We start from the raw sequence: 17,102 nt of genomic DNA, 5'->3' as shown, positions 1-17,102 counted from the left end.
ATGTTTAGTTCTTTATCAATACAATTACCAATACAATGGAATATCAAAGGACCCGACAAAACATATGAAAACTCTTTAATGACCTGACTCTGGACTCTTTAATGTTACTTTTTCTCCTGGATAAGTGAAAATTAGTGATTGGTAATGTTCCTTTTCATCCTTTTTAACTGTAGAAAGTTTCAGGCTGTGGCCATGAAAGGTACACAACAGTTAAGAAGCTAACTGTCAGTGGGAGTAGATGTCCTGACTAACTTTGTCGCTCTTTGTTCTTTTCAATCCGAAATCAATAAGAGTTCTTCATTAGACCAAGAAAAAACCATGTACAAAGTTTAAACTCTCTAAGCCCTTCCTTCCAAGAGTTATCACAAAGATGGACAACATGATTTTAAGAAGGACCTTTTGAGTCCTTAATAATGTATTTATTAGACAAAGAAAAATATATTGTTTTCCATCGCTTACGCCGAAAGCTGCAGTTTGTTTATGACTAAGTATTGTGTTTATATTTATCTGACTTTTAATATGTTACTTGTAGAGCAGTAAAACTCGTGTTTTTAATAAGGGTAGTAAAAAAGACACAATGTTAATCAGCTGTTACAATTTTCTTTTCTCAAAATGAATCATCCTTATCAGCATTATGATTCATGTCCCCGGATATATCCACCTTAACTTATTTTTGTGCATGAGACAAAATTATTGCAATCAGATGAAAAAATTATGTAGATTCAAGTCATCATAAAGTATGATGTGAGTATTCACATATGAAATTCCAAGTCCATAATCAATGATAAAATCATTTTATAATCATAAAATGTAAGCGATATATATTTTAAACAACCACCTGTTCTTTTAATTTGTAAAATTCCTCATTGCTTATACATTCTAAAACTAAAAACATACCTTATAAGTGTCTAATACCATACTGGGCAGCAAAGTGAGAGCTGACAGACATCAGTAAAAATTCAAAATTGCCTTCATACAAGTGGGAAAGACAGGATATTAATCCAATTCGTGTAATACAAACAAATCTTTTCTCTTAGCAGGCGTGCTTCCAACTTCCACAAAAATGTATAGTAATAAAAATATTGTTTCTAATCTTTGGCACAATAGATTTACACAGTAATAGTAATGATTACATGAAGATTAAATTTGCTTTGTAAGTTTTTGACACATTTAAATGGAATGAAAACTGCCCAATATAGAAAATCCTGCTGCATGTAACTTGTTTCTGTTGGTGTTTAATTTTACAAAGTAATCCATTAATTCTAAATTCAGTTTAAAAATATCAAAAACTACTACTCATCCATATAATAACCAATTCTATTATAAAAATAACCTAAGCTAAGTGTCTGATGACGTGAATATCAACAAATCATGTCCTACAGACGCTGCTTCGCACCAACATCCCATGTGAAAACAAACAAAAGCTATTAACAACTTCGCACCGAGACACAGAAGCTGTTAGGTGCCGGCTAACGCACTGAGTGCACCTAATAAAGCGTTAGAAAGGAGTGGAACCCTCTTGGGAGGGGAAGTTGCGGAGGGATTGTGTGTCAACCTTGGGACGAGGTATGCTGAAGCGGCGGACATCGGGGTGAGAGCGGAGACTTTGGGAGGGGTTGGGAGGAGGACGGTTACGACGGACAGTGGAGCGAGGGGTTGGGGGCAATGATATACTCTTGGATAGCGGCTTGCGCTGTCCCACCGTTGTCAGTTCATGAGCCAACTGTGCCTCCAGAAACTAAAACAGAAACCAATTGTTTCTTTATTTACCAAATCCAGCTCATCCATCATTATAGTATCTCCCACTAAGTTTTTCTATTATATTTTTGAAAATAGAGTATTTCAGATGATGAATAGATGCGATTCCACAGTAAATGAGAAGAAAACAATTGAATACTACTCAAAATATACTTAACACAACTCAATAATAAATCTAAATTACAAATTCTTGTGCTAAAAGTGAACATAATTCTTACTGACAGGGACATTGCCCATATTTAACCAATATACAGTATATTCTAAATGGACACTACGATTTACCACAGTAGACCGTTTTTCAACACCATGACTTATATATAACTAAATAGATAATATATTGTCAATCACAGAGTTAGATAGATTTAAATAGTCACAGTATTGTTTTAACATATAGTTTAAAGGTTTTAAACTCTTGGTAAAATCAGAACACTATTTATTAACTCAGTATATCAAACATCAAAGGATTACACAATAAGAGATACACACAGATACTTAATTCCTACTTCACATCATTAGACAGCTGTAAGGAGAACATCTCTGTCATGGAGAATGCTGTCGTCATTCCTTGGTTGTTTGCAGTATATTTTTCAGTTGTCAGTTATTGCGAGGAAATAAGAACTAATCATGACACAAAGTTACAGATAATTTAGTATATTTTACTCCAAAAGATATTAACATATTAATAAAGATCAATAAAAACTAATCACACATCTTAACTGTGCAAAAGACAATTAAATAAATTTGGTCTATAATTAATTCTAAAATCTATACAGTTCATGTATAATTTTAGATCCAATAAAATTGGATAATAAGTAATTATGTATGTGCTCTGTATCAGTTTTAAATAAATAACTTGTCATGTGTTTAAGCACTACTTAATTTCAAAATCTGTCTAAAATAGAAATTAAACTTTAGAACATAAATTATAATACACTGCTCAAACTTTGTAAAGAAAAATATAATTTATATTAGTATAAATAATGAGGAAAGATTAATTATGACAATTTATATCATTTTAAAAGACAAAAAAATTTAAATTTTATTGAACTAAACTGGCAGTGTACCAGGAAAAGCCGAATGAAGTGAAAAAAACTCGTGGACTCTTGCTTTATGGGTAGGACATATTCTATTTGTGTAGAATATGTCAAGAAAAAGAGGTATAAACTTCCAATTTAGCAAAGGTAAACATGATCCTCCAACCTTATGAAAACCAATTTGTTAGAACCTGGTCTTTTGTCCTCTTTGTTCAATAAAACCTGATATTACTATATACAGAGTGTCCCTTAACAAGTGACCAACATTTCAGTAATAGATTATTTAGATAAGAATAACTAATTAACCCTTAAAGCGCTAATTTAAATTACTGTCAAATGCTAAGACATAAAAAAATATTTTTTTTTAAATTTCCCAATGCTAATTTTTGTTTCATATTCCTTGGTATTACCTTTATAAAGAAAAATAATAAACATGTCATATTAAATTTTTTTGAGAATTTTATTAACGACCAACACACACGTAGTTAAACAGCTGAATGAAACGAACGCGTCTGTAGGCGTATACCGTGTCACAGGCCATACAAAAAATGGCGGCGATTGCTTTCAATCCGAGTAGATACCGTTACAACGTCCACCAACGGTGACAAAGCGTTTTGTCTAGTCCTGACTGTCGAAAGGAACATCGATCTGCTCTCTTACGATAGCTTTAACAACTAATTCTTCGCCATTTCAAAAGTAAAGCTTTTGCGTTTGTAGACGTAATCCGCGTTTAAAGCATCGGCAGTTCCGCGTCTATAGGTGTAAGCCGCGTTGGAAGGGTTAATGATTTACCGTTTGACAAATTTTGTGTCATTTGGTTTTATGATAATTACAAATGTTTTATCATGCACTAGTAAAAACCCTTAGTTTCCATGAAATTTAGTAATACAAATTAATAATCTCCGCCATCTTAAAACTGTGAATAGCTGACTTTGTTATTTACATTAAAACTTAGCATTTTACCCTTTTTAATCATAAAATGATAGCTAAGAACATACTAGACTAAATGGTTTTTTTTCTTACCACTTTCACTTTCACTGCCACCTCCTATTGTTGAGAACTTTCTTACACTACCACCCGTTTTTTTTTTTAAGAAATATAATATTTTTTAGCTATTATAAGAAAACCATGGGATTTACATTTTATTAAGGCTGAATTCTTCCTCTTTCTTCACAAATGCCTTGCATAAATATTTTCAAACAAGTCTTGTTTTAAAATTAAAAACATAAGGTTTAAAAAAAAAATTACAAGTTGACAAAAAAAAACAACACCATATACTAGTCTATAAAATAAATATATTTCTTATTATTATTTGCTGTATTCAGCATTGCCATTACTGTCACTAGCTACACATACTTACAATGAAATCCACTTATTTTAAAATATTTGTTTTGTGTGAAAAGTCTTGAAACGTGTTCCTTTGCAAATGGCAATTTTGCACTCGCTACACTGATAGGGAGTGTCTCTTCTTGCAGCCTTGCCTGATTGTGTTTTTAGTTATCATAGAGCATAATAAAAGTTGTTATTACTATTTTGCTTATATTTTTTATTTGAGTAAAAAGAGTGTCAAAAAACTTATTTGCATTTTCAAGAAGTCCATCGGTAATAAAATTAGGATCATTATCTGTGTCATCTTGGAATAAATCATCACTTTCACTGTCACTTGAAAATCTGAGTGACTCTTCTAGCACTTGATTGTATTCAATACTGTCACGATTCATTGTATTTACTCATAAAACAACCGTTGTAAACTAAAGTAATAGCAAGCAAAACAATAACAATGCACTTGACGAATTAGCAGAATGACAACAAACGGCCGCCGCGCCATGACGCAACGATGTGCTCGTAAACAAACCACTATTTTTCCGATATTCCAGATGACTGTCAACAACATTTTATAGATCGTAATCCAGAGAGTAACAAATACAAACATGAAAATAGCGAATGACTATCAATGCTGAAATCCAAATACGTTTAAATGCATTTTTATTACTGTAAAAGTCGGCCTTGTCAGGCATTTTGTATAGAAAGATTTTGTATAGAATACGTCTATAGAATTCCTTGCACAACGTCAAATGACGTTGACAGTGAAAGTGTTAAAGCAAATCTGGCCAGAAGGAGTATCCAGTAAAAAATGTCAAACCACCATTAGCCATGATAAAACATTTTAGTTATAAACGTAGATAAATTTTGTGACATACTAATACAACTACACAAATTGCAAAATTAGATTGTCTGTTCGTTTAATGCTGAGAAGAGGACTTCCGTACATAAATGTGACAGATGCACGGTGATACACGAACATGGATAAATAGAAGTTGCAAGCTAAATATTATTTGCTCAATAAGAAATTTTTAAAAAGTAAAAGTAAGACGCCGTACAGCGCGCGCACTTTTGTTTGCAGTTTAGCTTCAGGTAGTGCGTGTCTAACCATCGCTGAGTCGGTTTCCTTCGTCGTGTTTTCTGTTTATATGGTTTTTATTTATTTGTTAAAAGTATTGATATCTTAGTTTTAGTATTCATTTAGTGTTTTTAGTGTTTAGTGTCACCTATTTAGTGTTCAGGTACTTTGGGATTATACCGACCACACCAGTATGAAGAACACAAAAATATAAATTTATAGCTAAACAAACATGATAGAACGAAAAAACAACTCTTTAATTACAAAATTACAAACTTACAAGCATTTCCAGGCATTGTGATCGGTATTGTTGTCGCTGTTATCTTATCTTTCACGAGAATCCCGATTACGACAGGCCACGCGGCATCACATGATTTGCGCGGTACATAATTGCCTTTCCATTACAATTCAATTTATATTTCTGATCAGATCCTCTAGAATTTGATATTTTACTGATAGGTACTATCTCGAGGGATGTTTTTCTTTCGTTGACATCAGCGAGAAGGCATGGCACTCGCATTTTGGGTGGCGGAGTATGATCAAGAATAAAAACAAGTTTTGAGTGTTTTTTCAATAAAGAGTTTAGTTTTAGTTTGATCATGTTTGTTTTATTGAATTTTTGTGTTTGGAGAAATGTAGAGGTAAAACACGGAAGTACAACAAAGCGACGCACCAGCTGAACGGGCGGCGAGACTCTGCAATCACGTTATCTACTAGACTGCTCGACTTTGACCTCTGTCTGAGGATGGGGAGGGGTTTGCGATAAGACAATTCCTGTTTTATATTGACGAAATATTGTTCTACGCTAATCTAGTAATCAGTAGAAGCAAAATGTCAAATAACGATTCATGTCTGGGTGTGGTCGGTATAATTCCAAAGTACCGTGTTCATTATTAGTGATAAATAACATGTCTCGTAACATTGACGATCCTGAGTACAGTGACTTTATAATTTTTAAATTTTTACTTTTTTATACTTACCATAATTATAGAAAGTAAAAATAAAAATGAACTTTACACATTAAATTTTTTTTTTTTTAATATTGTGCCGTTTGCTGGAAATCGTGAAAAGATATACCGACGTTATAAGGGTTAAGCACTTCTGTTGATTTATTTTGTAATAAAATACTTACAAAATATTGGCATCAAAATCGAGAATTGGAATTGACCCTAATGTCCTTAACCAATTTATGAAATATTGATCTCCCATTATGGAACACTCTATATATTATTATTACAACCTACGTTCCATGAACACAAAACAATATACAAGGGAAGGCTGAAAAGTAGTGCACACATGCTTGTAGATCGCTAACAAAAAGAAATAGTGAGATTGGGTAAAAAGTAAAGTAAAGCTTCTTAAGCTTCACATTCATTAATTTATTTTTCAACATAGTCACCATTACGACTAACACATTTCTCCCAACGTGTAACAAGTGTTTTTTATCCCCTCACTGAAAAATTCTTCAAATTTTTCTCGAATCCAGGATGCAATAGCTGCTTTTACCGCATCATCTGAAGTGTAATGAGTATCCTTGAGATCTCTCCTGAGTAGAGGGAAAATATAAAAATAAAAATCGCAGGGGGCTAGATTGGGGGAATAGATTGTATGGAATTTGTTCAAACTTAAGCTTTCTCATTGCCTCTCCAGTTGCACGCAAAGTGTGTGGACGAGTGTTGACGTGTTGGAAGATTATTGTCTAAAGCTGCCTTTAATACGACAAACTTGACGTCGGAGTTGTTTTAGAGTCTATGTATTGAGACGAATTTACAGATAATCGCGTTTTGTTCGAGATAATTGGTCACATAAACTTGATGAGCATCCAAAAACATGGTCAAAAGGATTTTTTTGCAGATGGTTGTGTTTTGAACTTTTTCATCGCAGGAGAACCCAAATGTCAATATTCAGTGCTTTGTCTTTTCTCTTCTGGATCATAATTGTGCACCCTTGACTCGTCCCCTGTCACGATATTCAAAAGAAAGTCGTCTCCTTCGTCATGGTAGTGCTGCAAAAGTTGCTGACAGCATTCCATTCGACACTGTTTATTCTCGTCATTTAAATGGCGTGGCACTTATTGTGCAGATTTTCCGATATCCTAATTGTTGAATAATGAAACCAACAAGTTCCCTTACATATACCAACATAGTTTGCGATAAGCTGTTGGGTAATTCGCCGATTACTTTAAATCAAATCATCAACGAATTTGTGATGCTTGTCGTCTGTGACAGTGCTCGGACGTCCACTGCGTGTTTTATCAACAATTACGTATTTTCCAGGATTACAACAACAAAATTTTATCACCCATTGATTGACAGTCGATCTATCAACATCATCGTCACCGTAAACACTCTTTAAATGAAGTTGGATTTCAGTAGGGTTCACTTTTTCAGCAGTTAAAAATTCAATAATAGCATGTTGTTTACATCTAATTGATATAGCATTTGAATCTGTCTATACAGTTACGCTGCTAACAATACAATGGATTGACGCAAGGTTTTCAAACTGCACATGCGTGTAGAGGAGGCACGCTTCTGTAGCTCATTTCAATCACGTTTTACAAGCATGTGTACAGTACTTTTCAACCTACCCTCGTATAAGTATAATATAATTAGGAAAAAGCTTATATTTTGAGTAGTTTTTATTTCACATAACTTAATGAATGCTGAAAACAATAATAATTCTAGAAATATGTTCATCACACACCAATTTTTTCTTTGACAAAAAATAACATAATTTACACAGTGCTGTAAATATCAGACCCAAATACATACAAAGGAAACTTTCATATTCCACTCTCACCAAGTCCTTCAAATGCTGAAGATTTACCCTGGTAGAGATGTTGAAACAGCCTAGAAGATGGATCAACATATCCATAAACTTACTGCAAATCACTTGAAAAATTCACTTCACAACTGAAAATGCATTCATACCTGTTTGCGGGGCTTCAGCTGCCCTTTCCACTCCTTCAGTTCTCTGGAGTACATCTCCTCCTGCTCCTTCAGCTTTAGCGTTTCATGCTCCATCAGCATCTTGCCTATTAAAAACAATCAATTACTGTTAGTAAAAGTGCTACAACAATGTTAAGAAATTTCAGTGACTGTTTTAAGCTCTAAATCTTTACCACGTAAATGACAAAATTAGACCAGATGGACTTGTCCCACCTTAGTGACCAAAATTGGCTTGGGTTGCGTAGTTAGTTTAAGACCATTTCCCTACATTTTTCTGCTGTCTAAAAGATCCTCTTTTAATTATTTTGACTCTCCTTTAAATGGAGTATGATTTTTCATTATTTCTGCATGTCACTACTACTGTTTAAACAAAAAGTATTATTTTTATTTGTTTAGTTTCTATGAAAATGGTGGGTCCAAAGCCTTTGTGTGAGTGAAACATGAGATTATTTGTGCAAAGTGCAAGGAATAATTATTTATTCCTTCAATGAATAATCAACGAAATGCCAAATTGTTAAGTATATTTTTTTAATATATAAGGACAAACATAAAGCAACAAACAATATTGAACATAAAGCAAATGAAAACGAGACAATTTTATATCCTAAATAATTTTATATATGTGTGTGTTGGAATAGTTAATTAATTGGACTGAATTAATTCATGAGCAACTTAACATTTCAACAGTTTTCTTTCTCTTTGATTTGAAGTTATCCATGAAATTCAAGACAGACAGCACAGCTAGGACAAAAATGATAAAAAATGGAGGTACAGATTTTTAGATCCAGAATAAACAAAAATATTGCAGAAACTTCTCCTGAGTTATCAAGTAGAAATTTTTATAGAATATTTTGGGGTGAGAATAATACAATTTTCATAAACATAAATGAATTTTAAATATTTATTCCTAAGTTGGATCCCAATACCAATTCAGAGAATATAATATCAATAAAACTATGGATATTCTCGTTTGTATTGCAGTTCAATGTGGTAACAACTGACTGCACTGCCGTATCAAACAGATAATAAATAAAAACTCAACTCTGTCAAAAATAACTAAATAAAGTATGAATTACACAGTAAAAGAAAAAGACTACATCTCAGTGAAGAACAAACAACCAGGAAATTAAAACCTTGAAGCAATACGATCATAACAAAAGTAAATAAATAATTTTATGGTGCATACAAATACATAAATTAAATCATTGGTGCAAACAACCATGAAAGCATAAAAAAACACACTACTTGACACAACATGATGATCATGGCACATATAATACTACCAATTCTGCTTAAGAGAACTACATGTAATTATGATAAAATGACATTTTGCTGAACATCTATTAGAAACGGACCATAGTTACACTAATGTTGAAAAGAACATGGAAATTTGTTATATCGAAAGGAAAGGAGAAAAATTAAACATCAAAGAAGAATTACATATCTATCTAAATTATAATAAAGATCCTCATAATATTCTAAATAGCAATATGAAAAATAAGACAAACCCAATTTTTGAAAAAATTTAAATATAAAATACAGAATAGTAATCAAAATTACAACTGTATTATATAAATTTACCATTAGTTTAAATGGACCACATGTGTATATTTACTTGTTTATTATTTTCTTTAGAGCTTAATGTACACTGAAGATAGCGGAATGCTGTAACGCATGTGACAAATAAATGATTTTTTAAAAGGGTTTTAGTTGCTAATGTAAAGATAACCCTATAATGTGGAAATAATAACACAAAACATATCTAACATATGACTATCAATGCACAGTGCAGTGCAAATTTTGATTAAAGCAGCATTAAACTCTAATCAAATAAATAATGAATAAATACACATTTGTTCGACTATTACGTAAAAAAGTACAAGACATACTGTCATAAGTGAATTTTTCTGTAACCTAACAGTAGAACTTTGAACTATGTAGCATAAAATTTTAGGTAAAAAACCTATTGTTTTGTGACCAAGATAGTACTGTAGGTCTAGAATTATACAACATACCAAATTAACAGAATAGTTTCATAGATCTAGGCCAATGGATTTATTCTAAAAATTAATAGCTACTGTATTTTGTTTTTTAGAAAAGTTATTGGAAACTCTAAATTAAATTTTAACGCGAAATGCATTTTGTACACTTAAAATTCTTCTTCTTCATTTCAAGAACAAGAATATCCCCTCTTATTCTCCCTCTCAAAGAATAAAGAGCTTACGCTTCTCGTTCTGCAACTGTTCCAGCTCCTTGATGGTGGTATCTGCGGCAGCTCGCAACTCCTCCAGCTGATGTTGATGTTTCAGCTCAAACCTAAGTGTTTCCGCTCTGTACCGCTTTCTTCTCATTCTCTTGGAACTGCAATAAATACAAGATAATTAATCTCTGTGGTTAGAACGATTAAATAAACACTTTTTAAACTTTAAATGTATTAAGATCCAATGTCACGGTATATGGACTTGTTCATATTTTAATATTAAACAGTATTAATTAGATATCGATCCAACTGCGGTATTTGTAAGGTTCAAAATTAGCAATATACAGTGTGTTTGATTAATTTATTCCTCCACTTTGGTCTGTAAATCGCTTTGTAAATTGTGCTGATCTATTTCAGCAGTTAACATACCCCATATTACGTATTTGGTTTTTGTACATAATGCAGTGTGAGCGTGGTTTATAATGAATTTGTATCATTGTATAACTATACAAACTGATAGTTATACATTTTAATAAAAATAGAATAAAATACAAAAAAAGAATTTTATTACTATTGCTATATTATTTGAACACAGTGAAGAGTTATGTTGAAACAAAAATCCTACAAAATACAATTCAACCTTTTTATTCATGATGTAACAATAATGTTGTGTTATGAATGTTAACATTAAACAATTCAGATTGATTCACTTCCTACTATAGAATACCTAATAAAAGCTTTATTGTTACATTTATTGTAGTATATCTAAGGGGAGATGTTTAGGGGAGATGATCCAATTGTGGTTTAGAAATGTAAATTGAAAAGTAACCAATTCATGTGTCACATATTGTAACGGGTATAAATTAATAAAATAAACTAATTAATACATTTTATGTTATTTTTAGGAAAGTAAGATTATATAGTGAAATCAGAATTTCACTGCATGATAGAATGTAGTGAGGAAATGGTGTGATGTTGCTAAAATGGCTTTGATATTTTCAACAACAGATAGCGCAAACAAGTGAGTTAACTTCAGTGTCAGCTCAACACCTGCCACTGACATCATGAAAGTTTCTAGAGAAAAGGAAACAATAGCTCTATCTCTATAATGCTGTCCTGTGATTTATCCATTTTTAAGGGATCTGAAGAATCTTTCACAAAAATCTCCTAACAGCTGATGAATTTCAAGCCATATTTCACTGCTTGTGCATGCATATACAAATACTTTACAGTTATTACTTTCAGAACATACCAGAGGGGGGATTTACAAGTGGTGGCAGGCAAATGTCTGGTCAAAACTATCTCACTTATAGTGAAATCATGTGCTGTATGCTTTTTACGTACATAATGCATTGAATTTGGTTACTCTTTTGTGACCTTTCATTTCAAACCCAAATAGTCTAATATCTTAACATCATTACTATGTTATTGAAGGAACATATTTTTTTATTAACTATAGTACGATATGTGACACATTTTTCTTCATGGCAAAAAAAAAGAGAAAGAGTATCCTCCCATAGTGCTGATTCTTTCGACCTCATAAGCTAAACAACAATATTAGAATTCTAATTCTGAATAATTATAACTAATTCTGTTAAATAGTTATTATGCTATAAGATACCACACTTAGCAATTGACAAAGCCAACATTTTATGAGTATGACCTGAGAAAATGGCTACGTCACTCAGAGGGTTAAATTTGTTTGTTAATGAGCTGTTTCTATAATACTGAATGGCTAAGTCTATAATATTAATAACACATTGAATAAATGGTACTCTCATTTGTAAAAATTATACGGAAACTCTTTACCTTTTTCAGTCTATTCCGCTCTTGTTCAGGATCCGGGTTCGTTGACATACTTATCCTCATGGACTCCCTGAACATCATTTCTCTAGCCTTCATTTCCGACCTAATTCGTTTTGGTAAAGCTCTCTTTTCAAGAGTCTGACGTTTGAGCAAATCTTCTTCTTTTCGTTGATTCATCCTCTTCATTTGTTCCAGCTCCTTCTCATGCCGTATTAACATCTGTAAAAAGAGTTTAAAATCACTAAACTAGAGATTAATTATTTTTGTAACATTTTGTGTGCTGTATACAAGAGAACACAAATAAATATGAACAGATCTATTAAAATTCACATTTAGAAAAGATAATTTACAATAAACAGTGTAGAACTTTTCAGCGATTATAAAAATAGGGTGGTCTATCAGTGACAGCGGTTTCATAAACGATCTCAACAAACTGAATTTGTCAAAAACTTTACCTGTAAGATAACAGGATTGATATGTGTGTTTGCTGTTTATTAATTAGAGAAAGATACTAAAACTGGGTAAACCTACAGGTATAGGTAGTTTAACAACTTTTCATTTTAAAATTTAATTCATAAGAAAAATAGTAATAATACCTGATGCCTCTGCAGGAAGAAACCATCCTTGAGCTGTCTTTTGGCAAGTTGCTGTTTCTCGTGAATTTGTCTCTCTTCCAGCTCCCACAGCGCTGATTCTTTCGACCTCATGAGCTAAACAACAATTGTGAACTAGTCTGAGACAATCATAATGTGTGAAAAACTGGGAATGTAATTATATTTTTAAACGATTATACAATTTTAGAACACTGCAAAAAAACCAATGCAAATGCCATCATTCATTCTTGCAAAAAATGCCGAGAATTGATACGCATGACCATTTGGTTGTTTACACAGCGTTTAATTAGCAGAGGTAATTAGGTATTATTTTCTGAATAACCCTCCTACAAACCAGGCTAACTTGGTTGACTATGAGCAACAAAGTCAGATATAGCTATAGGATAGATAGGTAAAAAATTATACTCAGAACTTACTTGTTGTTTTTGTTGCAAGAATTGTCTTTCCATCAATGCAATTTTTTCTCTGTGAGAGTCACTTAGCCGCCTTAATGATGTTTCATGATTTTCATTGAGCTTTTCCAAAAACATTTTTTCCTAAAAAAATACCCATATTAAGATACTTAAATAAAAATTATTCAAAGGAAATGGCTATGCAAAAGCAAAATAGCAATCATACAAAAATTTTTAAATATACTTACAATAATTTTGAACTACTCCTGTAACAAAGTTAAGTATACTGTATTTTAAATTTATTGGTATATTTTCAGCAGTTTTACATTTATAAGAATGTAATATACAAGTAATTACCTAATATTATTGTAATAATGTTGTAGACCATAAAATTAATGGATAAATGAAATAAAAATGTATTTAGAGTTCATGGCAGTATTGATGTAAATGTAATCTGTTGTTATTACTATTTGAGGTTGGGTGGAATCCAACATCAGATATGCCTGGTTGTGTGGGGAGGAATCTTCAACCACAACCCCAAAAGAATATGTGTACTTCAGAAAAAAGCCATAAGAGCAATTACCACGCCGGTAAGGATCCTTTTTGCTTGTGCACTCGCTGGAAGATCTAATGCACTATTAGTTGGAGACAAGCAACAAATCCCATACATAAATAGGACCACTCACGATGTGACCCACTACAATATCCTTGATATGGCCAAAGTTACTCAAATCCTGAGCACATCATACCGCTGCACACTCAGTGTAGCAAACTCTTTTATCCTCATACTACGAACATTGGAATGATCACTAGCAGTGCTGTCAAAAAAGAAACAAAAATTTTAAAACTTGACTAGTCTGAATGACTTGCAAGCAAACAAAGATAAATATAAATTTCTCGTTTTCAAACAATCTGAAAAAAGGGAGCTGCATGGACTGGGTTTTAATGTGTCAACAATACATGAAATTCCAGGGAAAACAAGCACCGCACGTGGTGGTAGTTCGAACATCAAGAACATCAGAGGATATCTACGAGTCCCTACCACACTGCACTGTTGCTATTTCCAGGCATACAGAATCATTTGTATACGTTACACCAGTGAGAGATGACACGCTCGGGCAAGTGGGTGAGAATGACTGGTGAGTATACCGATGAAGTTCTCTCAAAACACTCTCTATCTACAGTTCATCCAGAAAAGCAATCTGCCTCATCAGCATTAAATGACTCAACTGTCAACCAAGTTAAACAGTTAGCCACTCCTTACGATACCCTCGACTACCAGCCACAAATAAATCAAGATGACTATAGGAACATCTCACCCAGACGGGAAACATTAGAGACCTTGACTTCCTACCCTCATAGCATCACTGTCTTCCCTGAGATTCACAAATATGATGATGGAACAGATATACCCATCCCTCACTATATTAAGAAGAAATCAGCAGTACATACATCTAACACTCAGCCCACAGAAGACCCTGACCGTATCATTACAGTATCAAGTGATGAGATCAACGATATAAAACTTTTAAGGTCACAAACACCTCAAGCAAAGGAGGAGCGACCAAAAAGAATCCATCGTCCGGACTCTATATTTTTTTTAGGGCAACCTCAAAAGCGAAAGAAACGTTACAGAGAATACCAAACCAGAGTAATCTTAAATACCTCCTTCAAAAAGACTTCTCGACAAATTTCTCAACCTGTTTTCAATCACCTAAAGCAACAAAATGGTCTAAAACCACAAACACCGGAAACAGCCTAACCATCTTCCATCAAAATATTAACTCTGTAAAGAATAAAAACACTAAGATTGGAACACACACTTGAAATTTTAAGACCCCACATACTCATCTCTATCTGAACATGGATTAAAGGATAACCAGCTAAAAAACACCAGACTAGCAGGATACAATCTAGTCGGAGACTTTTCGAGGAAAACTCTAAGAATGGAGGTGTAGCTATTTATTCAAAGGAAGACCTAAGTAATTTAAACAACATTGAAGAGCACTGCAACCTATCCAGAGAACTGGTGTGTGAACTCCACTTGGTAAAAAATTGAATTGAAGAAAAAAACCGTGTACTTACTAGGCGTCTACAGACCACCTAACAGCATCAACCTTGAAGAAGCCCTGGACATTATATCAGAAACTCTGGAGAAAATCCCTACATGGAAATGTCCCACAATTATCATGGGCGATATAAATGTGGACAAAACTGTCAGGAAAACAAGACAACATTAAACTGGAGTGTATGCTAGTAAGCCACAACATCAGGACGACTTCAGATTCCGGCGACAAGAGTTACTCTTAACACTGCAACATCCATTGATATGATATGTTCTAACTTAAATGATGAAGAAATTATGACAGATGTGATTACTACAGGACTATCGGATCATAAAGCACAGCTCTGTACAGTTTAACTTTCAGACCAATACCACCCCATCACCAATTTCAACTACTCGGAAATACACTCAAGAAAATCTAAACCATCTTAAAAAAACATATTAGCAAGAGAATCCTGTGATGATGTTTTCAAATCAAACAATGTAGATGAAGCCTATAATTTCTTAAACATCACACTAAGACTTGCCCTGAACGCTGCATGTCCCCAAAAGATGACTAGAACAAAACCAAAAAAGAAACTCACTGCAATATCAAGTGAAGAAATGTTAAACCTTAAAAAAGACTACCTCAAAGCACTACAGAATGAGATACTTCAAGGTACCGAAGAAGCTAAAGCACGAACTGCTGCCAAAAAGAAAAATTATGATCTTAAACTAAAACAGACAAAGAAAGAGGCCACAGCTGATTATATCAACAAGGCTGCCAATAAACAGAAAGCTCTCTGGAGAGTGATCGATTATGAAAGATGTAAACCCTCAAACCAAACAAATCAGATCACACTTGAAGTAAACAAGCAAGTAATACAAGATCCCTTCCTCGTAGCACAGTATATTAACGAATATTTTGTCTCAATCGCTGAAAAAACACTCAAAGAGGCAGGACAATCTACAAAACTGAATAACGCAGAACCTGTAACCCATAATGGTGTTACCTGATCTCATCCTCCTCCCAACAACAACACTGGAAGTCACAAACATCATTTCTTCCATACAATCAAAACCATCATCAGGAGTAGATGAAATCTCTTCAATTCTTCTCAAACACTGCAAGGAAGAACTAGCACCTCCCCTTGTTTCTGTTATAAATCAATCATTTCTGCAAGGCTGTTTTCCAAAAGCGCTAAAACTGGCAAAAGTTTATCCAAAACAAAAAAGAAAAAAGAACCCATCCACTTTAATAGATAACTACAGACCAATATCCCTTATCTCTACCATCTCAAAAGTAATTGAGAAAATTGTTCTTTCCCGTCTCATGAACCACCTTACAACTCATAACCTCCTTACAACCCAGCAACATGGTTTCCTAAGGGGCAAATCAACAGCCTCAGCTCTCATAAGCTTCACTGAGAATATACTGGAGCTACTGGAAGAAGGGAATTCCACCAGTGCCTTCTTCTTGGACTTCAGCAAAGCTTTTGATTGCTTGGACCACGCACTTCTTCTACAGAAAATGGAGAAAATGGGTGTGACAGGAAAACTATGAAATGGATGACCAGCTACCTGAAGGAGCGTTCACAAATAGTAGAAATCTCATACACAAGAAACAATACAATCTACAAGGTCTCATCTACTCCACTATCGATCAATAGAGGGGTCCCACAGGGCTCGGTACTTGGCCCTGTACTGTTTTATCCTCTTCACAAACGACCCTACCGAAAGAGCTTCAGGACTAACAGCCGGGTGATGATGTACGCAGTACGCAGACGATACTGCTCTAATTGTAGCGACAAACAACCTTCGGAGCTTGAGGTGTTATCTTTTATTGCCCTGAGTATGGCAAAACAATACTGCCATCAGAATGAGCTTGTGCTAAACTCAAGTAAA

General features: G+C 33.6%; 1 protein-coding gene across 1 annotated transcript in view; it reads right to left on the bottom strand.

The window, feature by feature from the left end:
* Window positions 1-17,102, bottom strand: part of LOC124352916 (serine/threonine-protein kinase 10-like) — an 88,481-nt gene that overhangs the window by 8,881 nt on the left and 62,498 nt on the right. Inside the window, 6 exon segments of the mRNA XM_046802644.1 lie at window positions 8,124-8,227; window positions 10,366-10,483; window positions 10,485-10,502; window positions 12,151-12,366; window positions 12,744-12,857; window positions 13,178-13,297. Coding sequence (XP_046658600.1) covers window positions 8,124-8,227; window positions 10,366-10,483; window positions 10,485-10,502; window positions 12,151-12,366; window positions 12,744-12,857; window positions 13,178-13,297 — 690 coding nt within the window.

The sequence above is a fragment of the Homalodisca vitripennis genome, chromosome 1 (genome assembly GCF_021130785.1).
Source record: "Homalodisca vitripennis isolate AUS2020 chromosome 1, UT_GWSS_2.1, whole genome shotgun sequence".
Taxonomy (NCBI): Eukaryota; Metazoa; Arthropoda; class Insecta; order Hemiptera; family Cicadellidae; genus Homalodisca; species Homalodisca vitripennis.
The sequence above is the reverse complement of the archived record's forward strand: the minus strand, read 5'-3'. Positions and strand labels throughout refer to the sequence as shown.